The sequence below is a fragment of the Phocoena sinus genome, chromosome 15 (assembly GCF_008692025.1).
Source record: "Phocoena sinus isolate mPhoSin1 chromosome 15, mPhoSin1.pri, whole genome shotgun sequence".
Taxonomy (NCBI): domain Eukaryota; kingdom Metazoa; phylum Chordata; class Mammalia; order Artiodactyla; family Phocoenidae; genus Phocoena; species Phocoena sinus.
Genome location: NC_045777.1, coordinates 29,891,747 through 29,906,055, shown reverse-complemented (window position 1 = coordinate 29,906,055; position 14,309 = coordinate 29,891,747). Strand labels below are relative to the sequence as shown.

The window sequence follows — 14,309 nt, the reverse complement described above, 5'->3', positions numbered from 1 at the left end:
CATTATAGTTGGTGATAAAGAAGCTTTTGGCAGTTCTCACAAAGTGCTTTTGTGCTATGCTGTGTTTTTTTGTGCTCATAATAATTAGTATTTGCAACTGGCTAATTATTTCCAGTAGAGAGTAGGCCCGGATCCAAAACCCTGTTTGGTCTCTGGGGTGTGATGGTGAGGACTGGAGGAAAGCCAGGCCGATGGTGCTGCAGGCGACAGGTGGGAGTATGTGCCCTGCCAGGACATCTTTCCTCTTCTTTAGATCTTGTTCTTACACCTGCTTTGGGCTTCCCTTCTGTTGACCCTTTTGTCCTACTAGTGGGCTGAGGTTGTGGAAGCCACAGAGCCAGAAGGCTAGAAACCACTTGTTTTCCATCGCTTCTAATGGTCCATTCTCTAATGGTCAAAGGAATGGGTTGGCCTAGCTTCATCACCTCCTGCTGCTTCTCCAGAGTTGAGTCATTGGGGGTGTGGACCTGGAGTCAAATTTGGTAGCTTGACATTGTGCAGCTGAGGTCATTTCCATCTTCCATTACTTCAGAAAGCATTGTTGACTCCTTGTCTCTAACTGTACAAGTCTGCAAAAGTGCTAGCTGTCCTGGCTGCTCTGGACTGCAGTGACAGTGTATGGCCAGCCCACTTGTACTCTCAGACCCAGTTCTTGCCCAGTCATAGCCCCAGGACACTAGGAACCTCAGATGGATTTCCTGCTGTGGTGCTCACTGTGACACTGTTATTACAGGCTGGGCCCATTCTCTTGAGGCACAGCAGGGAACACATGGCAGCCTCTTTGTAGCATGTCCATCTCCTTGGGGCTGGGCCTTAGAGCCCAGTATTGAGGTTGTTGGTGAGGGGACACCCCAGAGGCTTCTCAAGTTGAGAATTTTATTCCGTGAATGTGGCCTTTATTTTGATTTACAGGATTCTGTGCTGTAGGGCAGAGTTTTCTTTTGCCCCTAGAGTGGCCTGGTCCCATTCTACTTACTGCAGCAGGTGGGCAGTGGTGCTGAGCTTTGACATCAAGTGGATTATTAGGTTGTTGTTTTAAAAATTAATGTATTTTGAAATGATAAAATTTTAGGAATGGAGGACTGATTAGTGGTTGCCAGGAGTTAGGGATGGGAGTTGGGGGCAGGAGGGAGGTGGGTGTGGTTATAAAAGGGCAACACAAGCGAGCTTTGTGGTGCGGAACTGTTCGGTATCTTTATCGTGGTGGTGGAGCCTACACAGGTGACAAAATTGTATAGAACTTAATACATACACAAATAAGTAAAACTGCGGAAATCTGAGTTTTAATAATTTTAAGGAATTTGAGGGGCTGTATTTGTTTATACTCTGGAACATTGTAAAATTATTCTTTACATTATCTACATTTAAAGCAGTATTGCTCAAAACAAAAATTGAATTAATGTAAAACGAGGTAAAATTGTAGGCTTAAATTGCAAATGTAAAAAAGAGCCCGAAAGACAATTGTATGGAATATGTTGTTTCAGAGGAAAGAAAGTTAAAGCGCTGATGGGTTTTTCGTTTCTGTTTTTTGGGGGTTTTTTGTGGTTTTTTTTGCAGTACGTGGGCCTCTCACTGTTGTGGCCTCTCCCGCTGCGGAGCACAGCCTCCAGACGCACAGGCTCAGCAGCTCTGTGGCACGTGGGATCCTCCCGGACCGGGGCACAAACCCGTGTCCCCTGCATCGGCAGGCAGACTCTCAACCACTGCGCCACCAGGGAAGCCCTTGTTTTTGTTTTTAATAAAGAGAATACTGACAAGAAAGAGGCAACACAAAGAGTTTTTTGCCTTCATCATGCAGTTGGGGCAGTTTAGCCAGAGTGGCCAGGTACAGGCTTCATCAGTTGGATCGGTGTGCATCCTTCTGAGGTGAGGGCTGCCTCCTGCTGTCTGGAAGCCATGCCCAGGATGGTTATAAGGCAGGGGCTGGGCAGTAAGGGAGGGCATTAGCAGGCACACCATTAACAAGTAGAGTGATCGACACCAAAGACCTGCTGTCTGCTTCAGTGGTTCCTGGCTGCAGTGCCCAGATGCTTCACCTAGATACATTGGCCTCACCAAGAAGCCTGGGGCCTGTTTTTTGCTGTAACTATTTTCCATTAAAATCAGTGAAAATTAATGTAATCCTCTGAAAACTTGGGAATTCCCCAGTCACCCTGTCTAAGGGAAATCTATTGTATTAAAATTGCCAAAATCCTCAGGACTGACTTATAAATGTTTCAGTTCTTTTTTTTTAATAAGATTATTTTTTTTTTTAATTTATGGTTGTGTTGGGTCTTCATTGCTGCACACGGGCTTTCTCTAGTTGCGGTGAGCGGGAGCTACTCTTCATTGCGGTGCGCCAGCTTCTCATTGCAGTGGCTTCACTTGTTGTGGAGCATGGGCTCTAGGTGCGCGGGCTTCAGTAGTTGTGGCTCGCGGGCTCTAGAGTGCAGGCTCAGTAGTTGTGGTGCACAGGCTTAGTTGCTCCGCGGCATGTGGGATCTTCCTGGACTAGGGATCGAACCCATGTCCCCTGCATTGGCAGGTGGATTCTTAACCACTGCACCACCAGGGAAGTCCCTTTCAGTTCTTTTTAACCCTAAGAAATGAGAGTCTCTACAGCTTGTACCAAACATGGAAAGTAAAAAGCCCCCAGACACTTTTCTTTAGAAGAGGAGGAAAAAGCTGATGCTGAGGAGCAAAGCTAGGGCACTTCACCATGAGCATTAAGGCCATTAAACACAACTACAAAGAGATTTAAGGCAGTTTGTAAGCTTCAGGCCTGCTTACCAGAGTGTTACTGCAGTGTGAGGGGCTCTCCTAGCATCTAGGACCATCCAAACACTACAGAACCAGTGGAAAGCACTCTACATGGTCATATACACACATGCCCAGGCAGTGGGAGAAGCCTTCAAGAGAAACCAGGGAGCAGAGGGCTCGCTCTTTGTAGAACCTAGCACACCATGTTCTCTACTGAAGCGCCCACTGCTGTTTGGTCAGGACTGAGGCAGACCTGGGGTTGGGGGTGCTAATGTTGTTGTGTGGAGTAAAGTCAAGTACCGTTGTACAGATGAATTGTTTGTAGGAACTCAGGAAATAGCCCAGGCAGGCTGTACCTATCCTCCCAGCCCCAGGCTAAGACCAGGTCTGTATGATCAGCAAGGCTGCCCATCAGATTTGCCTTTTGCTCCGTAAGAATTGACCTTTTGTGATAGACTGGGTCAGTCAGGACAATGTTCTTGGAGTGGCCAGGGGTCTGCCTGGAGTTCAATGTCCAGTTCATTCACCTGCCTTGCTTTAGGCACCATTGATTACAGCACCCAGCAACTACCTTACATTCTTATTGCAGAGACACACAATAAACAAATTAGAAAATACAGTGTATGTAGCTGTAGTCAGTGCTTTGGAGAAGAATTGGGGTGAGGGTGGGGAGTATCAAGAGAGAGGATTGCTATATCCCATAGGCTGCATGAAGTCAGAGGACACCTCTCTCATAAGATGCCAATTGAGCAGAGACCCGAAGGGGGTTGAGGCAGTGAGGCTTGCAGACATCTGAGGAAAAGAGCATTACAGGAGAGGGGACAGAGAGTGCAAAGGTGAAATTATACCTGGCACATTCAGGGAAGAGCCAGGAGGTCAAAGCAGTTAGATTCAGGTACAGGAAGAAATAGTAAGAAATTAAACTCATCCCTGCAGTGTGGGTCAGATCTTAGAGGGCTGTGTGGGCCATTGTAAGAGCTTTGGCTTTCAGGCTGGGGGGGGATGGAAGCCACTCACTCAGTGGCTTACCCGATGGGGTTAGTATGACCCCTCTAACTTTTGTGTTGAAAACAGGTTATAGGGAGATACAAAGACAGAAGCAGTTTGGACTCAGTGGTAGAGTGGGAGTATGAGCATAGTTATATTTTAAAGATTAAGAAAAAATGGAGTAAAAGAAGATGCCAAACAAACCTTTGGCCTCGCAGCTGAAAGAGTGGAATATCCTCTGCTGAGAAGGACAAGACCTCAAGAGGAGCAGATGTGGGAGAGTTGGATCAGGAACATATTAAGTTGTAATTGAAAACATCAAATTGGCCCTGGAGGGAGTTCCAGGCAGGAGATACAAATGCAGTTGGTATTTGCCATGTGTCTACTGACTTGGAGATATGTCTCATAATCCCTCTTTCTCTTGCCCGCATGTTCTGTGAGATGAAAGGAGAGAGGAAAGAGCTATTAAAGAAAATATACCAATGCGGGAGCTCCTAACTTGATTAGAAAACACCAAGTCCCACCCTCAGAGCCCCAGGGTCGCCTGCAGGCTTCTCATAAGGGGAGTGGGCAGTAGGGTTCTTTCTTCCACTCACTCTTGCGGTTAGAACTAATGGAACTTGGAAATACAGAAGCACTGTGGACTCCAGGGGCTCTAAATCATGAAGTGGGGTGACCCCAAGGAACCTAGTCTCAGTCTCCCCCTTTTGGTTTTCCTTCCACCCTTACTCAGCCAATCAGCAAGCATACCCCTCTTCCCGCACTCTAAAGCGCCAATCGGTAAACTAATTATTCCCTTTTTCCCCCCCAGCTACACAGATGTTATTGATGTTGTCCAGGCCCTGCAGATACATCCAGATTCAAATGTCAAGTCCTCCTTCACCATTGGTGCCATCACAGTATGTGTGGAGCCCCTGAGCTGCTACATGGAGCACAGGTACATACTTAGGACCACCTCTGGCCCACAGGGTGTGTTGTGTTTAAGTGTACAGAAAGCAGTTTTCTCCCACCTCCCAGTAGGAGGCACATCTTTACGTGTGTTTATCTTTTGGAATGCATCAGTCTACCTTGTATGTAATAAATGCCCAGTTGTCATTTGATTAGTGCTAGGTCCTCAGAGCTACCATTTGGACTGACAGCTTCTCACCACTTTGTGCACTGAAAAGTCACCCTTCTAGGACAGTGGGACTTGAAATAGCTTCTCCCAGAAAAAAAGAATGCCTATGGCAGGCTTTTATTTTACTCTTTACTGCAGGGGAGGGGCTTTGTGTCCCAAGGCACTTGGAGTACCTCACAGATACTTTTTCATGTGGTTAAGCCATCTTAAAGCATCTTACCTCAGTTAATGACACTTATTTTCATTACAAACAGGTGAACTTTTTTTTTCTACTTTGGAAGTAATATAATAACAAAGAAAATTGAGTATAATTCACTCATAATCTCACTCAATGTTAACTATTATAATTTTTGTGAATTCCTTTCTGGTCTTTTATGTGCATGCTTTTTTACAGTTGTGGTATACATATAATTTTATATCCTTCTTCTTAGGTTAACGTATAGACATGTTATGTAAGTGAACATATATATGTTCCTGCAATTACAGTGGTAATTACATTTTGATTGGGTATGTAATCATTATGTGCATGTATGGACATAATAGTCTTAACCAGCTCCCCATTGTTAGTCACATAGGATGTCTCCAGCTTTTCACTATCATAAATAATGCTATGAGAGCATCTTTATCCATATAAATTTCTGAAATTTCAGATAATTTCCTTAGAATAGATTCCTCAAAGATATATTATTAATTAATTGTATGATAGTTTTATTACTCTTTATTCATATTTCCAAATTGCTTTCTGAGTGGGTTTTGCAGTTTATACTGCCCCAGTGGTATCTAGAAGTACCTATTTCATCATGAGAGAAATCCTCACTGGGAAGTTTCAAACATTACAGTGTCCCTTCATAGAGCTATTTGACTTCCTCTCCCTTTAGCCTAGTAGAATGTATCCAAGGTCTTTAATCATGTGGTTTTTCTGGCTAGTCCATATTATTGTCATCTCCTGGTAACTGATTGATCTATCCTTAGATCTTCATCTGAAAAAGCTCCCTTCTTGAGTCCCAAGTTGATATCTTTAGACTTCTCGTAGAATTTACATTAGAAGTTACTTCCCTAGTCACCTTAACTGATCCCAAGAAATGTCTTCACCATTCTCCCTTCTCTTTAGCTCTGACCTAGGTTCTGCTCTCCCATAATAAAGCTAAGGTGGTCTATTTTTCCTTCTGCCTTAGGTTAGGTTATTGTAGTGAATGCTGAGCATCCTCATTGTACTTCAGAATGCCATATTGAGTCTTACATGCCACTCTTTCTACCATCCATGTCTCTTCTTTTTCTGAAGTTTTTACTTAAAGATGAATGAAAGCAGAAAGGGGTCTAACAGGGGACTAGACACTACCAGACATATTAACATAGAAAGGTAGGAAAAGATAGTAATAAACAAAGAACAGACAAAGGTTACACTCCAGACAAGCACTCTTCTACACCGTCAATAAAAAGTTAAGGAGAAGAGAAACTAACAGGGTGGTGAGGGAAGAGCTCAAGGAAGAGATATAAAAGGTCTGGGGAAATGGGGAGGAGGGATCTTCCTGGGGTATTGGAAATGTTCTAACAGAGAATTGTGGCAATGGTTGCACAACTCTGTAAACAATTTACTAAAAATAATCATTGAATTGTACACTTTAAATGAGTAAATTTTATGGTGTGCAGGTTATAAATAAAGCAGTTAAATAGAAAAGATCAGGGGAAAAGGAATTTAGCTGACAAAAGCAGCTGAAAGGTAAACTGTTAGAGTCCTAGAAAGAAAATAAAAATTTCACTATAGAAATGAAAATCTCAAAGCAGTGAGAAGTAAAAGTAGACACTGCTAAAACAAAATGGAAAGGAAATACGGAATTCCCGGGAGGTCCAGTGGTTAGCACTCCTCCCTTCTACTGCAGGGGGCACAGATCCAGTCCCTGGTCGGGGAACTAAGATCCCACAAGCCACACAGCCAAAAAAAAATTTTGAGAGGAAATAGACAAAGAAATGAAGACAATTAGAGAAAAGAGAGGAATTATAGAATACAGATTTAGCTTTTGCGAGGACAGAAATCATTTCTGTTTAATGCTTAGTACATAGTAAGTGCTCATGAAGTGTCTGTGGAATAAATGAGTATGCCAGCATGTGAGGAATAAGTGTCCTTGAAGAGAATTTAAATAAGTAAATCAATAAACAAGCTAAAGATAAGCATATAATCTCTTTAAATATAGAAATAAGGGTAAAGTATATGAATTATAGTTATGGAATATAAAAATATAAATGACAAAATCAGGTGGGTTAAAAAGTATAAGAGATTAGGACTTCCCTGGTGGCGTAGTGGTTAAGAATCTGCCTGCCAATGCAGGGAACACGGGTTTGAGCCCTGGTCCAGGAATATCCCACATGCCACGGAGCAACTAAGCCCATGCGCCACAACTACTGAGCCTGCGCTCTAGAGCCCGTGAGCCACAACTACTGAAGCCCACGCACCTAGAGTCTGTGCTCCGCAACAAGAGAAGTCACTACAATGAGAAGCAAGCACACCACAAAGAAGAGTAGCCCCCGCTCACCGCAACTAGAGAAAGCCCGTGTGCAGCAATGAAGACCCAATGCAGCCAAAAAAAAAAAAAGTATAAGAGATCAAAAATAATATTTGTCAATAAATCAAAATTACTGATTTTGCTCAGTTTTTAGATATGAATGAGAAATTTCCAAATTTACTTTTGAAACCATTCCAGAAAGTAATTTACTATAGTGGTTTACTAATGCTCTGTTGGAAAACTAATGATTAGCCCCTGTGCATGGGCTGTGGAGCTATTCTGTTTCATGTGCATGGGGGTGCATGTGGAATAGAATAAGAGAATTATGGGACTCATGATCAAGAATAGAAAGTTATTGGGACTTCCCTGGTGGTCCAGCAGTTAAGACTCTGCACTCCCAGCACAGGGGGCCCGGGTTCAATCCCTGGTCAGGGAACTAGATCCCACATGCCTTAACTAGAAAATCCCGTGTGCCACAACTAAGACCCAGTGGCTCAGCCAAGTAAATAAATAAATATATTTTTTTTAAAAACTTGGTTAAAAAAAAAGAATAGAAAGTTATTAAATAACATTAATCCCATTCCATTAAGAAAAAAAAGTAAGTGGGCCAGTGTTAAGCCCATAATTTTTTTTTTTTAAAAGAAGATGTTGGGGGTAGGAGTTTATTAATTAATTAATTTATTTTTGCTGTGTTGGGTCTTCGTTTCTGTGCGAGGGCTTTCTCTAGTTGTGGCAAGCAGGGGCCACTCTTCATCGTGGTGCGTGGGCCTCTCACTATCGTGGCCTCTCTTGTTGTGGAGCACAGGCTCCAGACGCGCAGGCTCAGTAGTTGTGGCTCATGGGCCTAGTTGCTCCGCGGCATGTGAGATCCTCCCAGACCAGGGCTCAAACCTGTGTCCCCTGCATTAGCAGGCAGATTCTCAACCACTGTGCCACCAGGGAAGCCCAGCCCATAAATTTTTAAAAAGCAAAAACAATCTGGGAATTCCCTGGCAGTCCAGTGGTTAGGACTTGGTGCTTTCACTGCCATGGCCTGGGTTCGCTCCCTGGTTGGGGAACTAAGATCCTGCAAGCTGCATGGCATGGCCAAAAGAAAGAAAGAAACAAAGGAGGGGGAGGAAGGGAGGGAGGGAGGAAGGAAGGAAGGGAGGGAGGAAGGAAGGGAGGGAGGAAGGAAGGGAGGGAGGGAGGAAGGGAGGAAGGAATCCATCCTTACATAGCCAACTGTGGTAGATTAAAATTATGGCCACAGCAGAAGCAGCCCTTCCCATCAAGACCTGAAGAGTCGAATCTACTTCTCACCTGGGCATTGTGACTTGGCTTTGGCCAGTGGGACATCAAGAAGCATGAAACAAGCCAAGGCTTGAAAAGCATTTACACATTGGGGTTTGCCCTCTCTTGCTTCTGGGAGCTAAGACCACCTTATGAAGAAGCCTGGGCTAGGCTGCTTGAGGATGAAAGACCATGTGAAGAGAGAGGCCCAGCCATCCACTCCTACCATTTGGACTGAGACCCAGTTGGGCCTGTGAGTGAGACCATTTTAGATAATCATCAGCCCCAGCTGAGCTGCCCCAGGCCAAAACAACTGCCCATTCAACCTATAGAATCATGAGAAATAATAAATCATCATTATTTTAAGCCACTTAGTTTTGGGGTGATTTTTTATACTGCAACAGTGTAAGAAAATAGGTACACATATACACTCTTTTTTTTTCCATACACTGTTGATAGGAATGTAAAATGATTTAATCTCTTTGGAGACAAATATGGCCATTCCATTGCTCAAATTTTATCATACAGTTATATTTTTAAAAATGTGCAAAGATATATACGTATAGGGGTGTTTGTTTCAGGCAGAATTTTTAATTCCAAACAGTACAGCCCACTCCAGCATGTCTAGCTGGGAAGGAGTTTACTAATGTACATTATAGCTTGCAGAGTCTCTAGGAGGGTCAGGCTGTATTGGCTAGGCAGCCAGGTGGAACACTCAAACTTCCTGTAGGGCTGCCCTGGTGAAGGGGATATCTCAACCACTTCTTCCACCAGAAAATGGAGTCTGCTTACCATATATTCCCTCACTCACCATGCTCATTGCCACTTGGAGTCTAGTTGGTAGAACTTCGGCCATATGCCTGCACCAGACGGCAAGAAAGGCTGGAAAAGCAGTTTTCTGCCATTTACGCCAGGGACGGGCTTCCTAATTCCAAGTCTGGGAAAGGTGTTTAGAAGGTACTGGGCAGTCTGAAATATGACAGGTGTGCTCTGCAATGTTCAAGACAACACTATTAATAATATCAAAGAACTGGAAATAATCCAAATGCTCAATTAGTAAGTGACTGGTTAAATTTGGGGATATTCATATAATGGACTGCTATGCAGGCATTTTTTAAAATCAAGTAGATTTTTATCTTCTGACATAGAAAATGGCCATAATATTTTATGAAGTGAGAAAAACAAATTACCAAAACAATGTGTATTTTTTAAATGTTTACTTGTATACGCATAGAAAATATCTAGAAGGATACATGCCAGACTGTGAAATAGTTGTTCCTTCTGGGAAATGACCAGTTCCTTGGGGGCAAATGTTGGATGATGGGGAAACCATTTGATATTTTATAGTATCACGTATATTGCTTCTTTTAATGTAACAGCTTTATTGAAGTTTCTGTGGATATACTTATTCTGGACATTTCATATAAATGGAATCATATAATATGTGGCCTTTTGTGTCTGGCTTCTTTCAGGGTTCATCCATGTTGTAGCATGTGTCAGTGTTTCCTTCCTTTTTATTGACAAATATTTCATTGTATGGATATATCACATCTTTTTTATCTATTCATCAGTTGATGGACATTTGAGTTATTTGCATCTTTTGGCTACCATAAATATACTGCTATGAATGTTTATGTATTAAGTTTTCATATGGTTGTATGTTTTCTGTTCTCTTGGGTAGAATTACTGGGTCATATGGTAACTGTATATTTAACTTTTTGAGGAACTGCAAACTTATCCAAAGCCACTATACCATTTGCATCCTCATCAGCAATGTATGAGGGTTCCCATTTCTCCACAGCTTCACCAATACTTGTTATTGTCTGTCTTCAATAATGTTACAGTTTAGGGCTTCCCTGGTGGCGCAGTGGTTGAGAGTCTGCCTGCCAATGCAGGGGACACGGGTTTGTGCCGTGGTCCGGGAGGATCCCACCTGCCGAAGCAGCTGGGCCCATGAGCCATGGCCGCTGGGCCTGTGCATCCGGAGCCTGTGCTCCGCAACGGGAGAGGCCACAGCAGTGAGAGGCCCACGTACCGCAAAAAAAAATAATAATAATAATAATATTACAGTTTAGTAGGGAGGACGATATGCAGAGAAGGAAAGGAGTGAGCCAACATTTGTTTTCCACTGTTTGTTAGACACTGTGATGCTTTACCCCTTTCAAACCTCAAAATCCCCTTTAGGTATTTTGGGAGGCATTTAAGGTAGGCATCATTACCATGTTTTACCATGAGGAAGCTGTTGCTCAGAAAAGTTAAATAATTTTCCAAATGCCACACCCATGACATGTACGCAATTAATCATGATATAGGGTAGGAAGTGCTGTAATAAAAGATTCATGTAATTTTATAAGAATTATAAAAAAGCAATGACAACTCATAGTTGGATTAGTAAAGAAAGCCAGCATATGAATTTGAAGGACAGGGATGCCAGAGATGCCAAGATATGAGAAGAAATTGCATGTATGTGCAAGTCCATGTGTTCTGAGTATTTTCTTTGCAGCTGTTTAAAGTGAGCAGCTTAATGGCCCTCTACCCTGTCAGGGGTTTAAAACATGCGCATCCAACCTGTGATTGTATAAGATGCCTTGAGGGGAAACATTGCTCAGCCTTGTCTAAGATGCCACTGGTGTGAATTTCTGTGGGCTGCTGCAAGAAAGCAAGCAGGGCACTGAGAAGGGCTTTTAAGGGCATGTACTCTAAAGTCACAGGTACTTACTTGATGGGGACAGTCATTTTTCTAAGAATGCATTTGCTGTGTGGCTGGCCATTCAGTGGACTATGAATGCAGTGAAGTCAGTGACCTCTATTCTTGGGAGACTCTGGTGCGGATGTCTCTTCCTTTGCTCCAGGGCTCCTGACCTTGCTCAGAGCACATGGGGATTCTCTCATGGAATTCTTTAGAAACCATGAAGGAGTCAGGCAAGTGAACTAGATCCACAGCCCAAAGTTGTATTCATCCAGCACACTCATCCACCAAATTTGGTTCCAAATGCTGTGTGTCTGGCTGTTGTCAGAAATCAAATTAAAAGATGAGGATTTGCCACCACCAAGAAAATTGCAGGAGAGAAACTCCCCTCAGTGTTTTGAACAGCACTAATACCTGCCAACTACACCAGCAACAATTCAGAGGGTGGCTTCATCAAGCATCTTATTTGCAGGGGAAGAAAGCACAGGAGCTCTGTGGTGCCAAATGAACCTGGGTCCCTGTATAAGCTCTCCCATTTCCTAGCTGCATGTGGGACCTTGGGCCAAGTGCTTAGCTTGCTTAGCCAACCTAAACCCACTCTTTGTGGTTTTTAGGTACCCAAGGCACAGGGTGGATGTGAGAATAAAATTGTATATATGAACTGCTTGCACAGTGCCCAGCCCATGGTAAGAACTTGATAAAAGGCAGCTATTCTCATTAGTGTTAGCTTTCTTCTCTAAGAAGAGCACTGTGGTGTTTTAGAAGTTTTAAAGCACTGAGAATATGGGCTTTTCTCTGGAGCTTACTGCAGAGCTACAGTTGTTAACTCACACTTTGGATTAGTCACCCTCAATCCAATCAGTCAGTTTCCTACATTTCATTCACCGTTTGAGCTCAGAACAGGATTAAAGGGAAACCCGGATTCTGTTGTGCACATAAAGGGAAATATGGCAACTTTGGTACTGAAGGCCCTTGGCACAGTTAGGCAAAATAATTCTCATTTTCCCTTGAAATTTCCCCTTTACTGTCAGGACAGTATCTCTTTGGGAGGGTGGAAAAGAAGACCAAGTTCTCTTTCTCCATTTCTTATAGTCTTGAGAGCTGGCCCTGTCCTCAGTATCCCCTCTTCAACATTCCACCAAGAGTTGGCCACTTTGGGACTTCTGTGGGGTTTCTGGCTTAGGGGACTTTGGTTCAAAGCTATGAAAACCTTTTGTATAATCATGGCTATCCTTAATGTTCAGTGTTGCCTGCCCGTTGCCCCACTGAGTAAGTCATCTTGTATGTTAGTGATATTCACATTTTTGTGAGAAATAACCAATGAAAATTCTGAGATTAATGGTTTTAAAATATTTCTTTTTTCTCCCTAGATTTCTCTTTCCTAAATGTCTCGACCAGTGTTCACAAGGTAAGCAATATGCTCTGTTTTCGCTTGCAAGCCTTTCAAATTATGTTTAGATGCGACAGACTTTTCTTTGTGCTCCCACCTACCATTCTGAAATCTAAAGCAAATAAAACTGATCCAGGGAAAACTTGGGCATTTTTTGCTTTCATCATATTTGATAGGCAGATTTCTTCCAAGAGTTTGTCTCTTAATGATAATAAATTGCCATGGCAACACCTCTTCTGAGCTGGGCTGAAGTCTGCCCTGGCCTTCCAGCTAATGTCAGTGGACTGAATAGGTATTCCTAGCCTGTGGATCAGCAAGATTTTGATGCATTTCTCCTGTCCCATGAGTGAGAGTATGGCCGAGTAGAACCTTCTCCCATAGTCCCCTGCTACATATACTGAAATTTTCCACGTCTCCTTTATAACATTTAGAAAAATCCACCCATCCTGTAGGTTATACTCATCCTTGCATTGTCCTACCATCTGGCAGCCTGGGAGCAGCACTTTTTAGTCATATTAGCTATGATGGCTGGAGACCCAGAATAAATTCTAAATTTCCTACAGTTGGTGATAAAATACTTATTGTTGTCAGAAGGCCTGGGGTCTGGGCTTCCTGAAACAGCCCAGCAAGTAGAAATCAAATGGAAGAAAATAACTCAGTGTCACCAGCACGGTTTTGCCCTGCTGATGCCATTGCCAATCCACAGGGAATGGAGACAACAGAGCATTCGTAGAGCTGTTGTCTTGGGGAAGAGCTGAGCTGGAGGCTGTGCAGGGCAGGAGGCCGGGTCACTGGAGAGAAGAATGTGTGTGTTGGACTTCTGCACCAGGGAGTCTCAAGTCTAGCTTTTAGAGGCCCCTGTTGCTTTCTAGGCACTGCACCCCAGTAGCAGAGTTGAATGGAGGTTGGCTGGGTCTATCCACGGTGTCCACCCCAGGTAGATTAAAGAGATTTTATAGGGGCTGGGTTAGTAGGATCCGGTAACAGACTAGATGGGGGGACATTGAAAAAGGGGGTATCTGGAATGACTCCTAGGTTTCTAGCTTGGGAGATTGGAAAGGTTGGTGGTACCTATCCTTGAAATAGACTACATAGGAGAAAACATAGGTCCAGGAGATAACCAAAGAGAGCTGTCTGGTCCTTCGATAAATGTTTGGAAGTCATGATCAAAGCCAAGGGTGTGGGCTGTAGTAAGCCCCTCTGACTATATGATGGATCATATAGTGATCGATCACATAACTGATCACATGACGATTGCCACCCTAGTGCCCCTTGGCTTCTTGACACTTTCTCCTTCAGTGCCCCTCTTCTTTTTTTGCATGTGGGAGAAAGATGATCAGGCTACCTTGGCAAAGAACCTTAAGCAAGTGTTCTGTCTTTACTGTCCATGAACCTGGGCCAGTATTACAAGAGGAAAGCTCTTTTAGGCCAAGACAGAATGAGTTCTGTCTGGGATTTTGTAGGCATATTTCATAAACACTGCCTTCCAACTCATTGTTTAAAGGCAATGTGTGTCAATTCTGTGCTTCTATAAAGAAAGCTGGGGTGGGGGTGGGAAGACTTCCCTGGTGGTCCAGTGGTTAAGAATCCGCCTTCCAATGCAGGGAACTCGGG

The 14,309-nt window shown here is 43.4% G+C and overlaps 1 protein-coding gene across 5 annotated transcripts in view; it reads left to right on the top strand.

The window, feature by feature from the left end:
- The window catches only part of C15H20orf194 (chromosome 15 C20orf194 homolog), a 149,820-nt gene that overhangs the window by 110,812 nt on the left and 24,699 nt on the right, over window positions 1–14,309 (top strand). For all 5 annotated transcript variants that reach the window (XR_004345717.1, XM_032604600.1, XM_032604602.1 and 2 more), the window contains 2 exons: window positions 4,538–4,663; window positions 12,676–12,713. Coding sequence is in view for 4 of the 5 variants with exons in the window: in XM_032604600.1 (XP_032460491.1) it covers window positions 4,538–4,663; window positions 12,676–12,713 (164 nt within the window). In the remaining variant the exon portion in view is untranslated. The remainder of the gene's footprint in view (window positions 1–4,537; window positions 4,664–12,675; window positions 12,714–14,309) is intronic.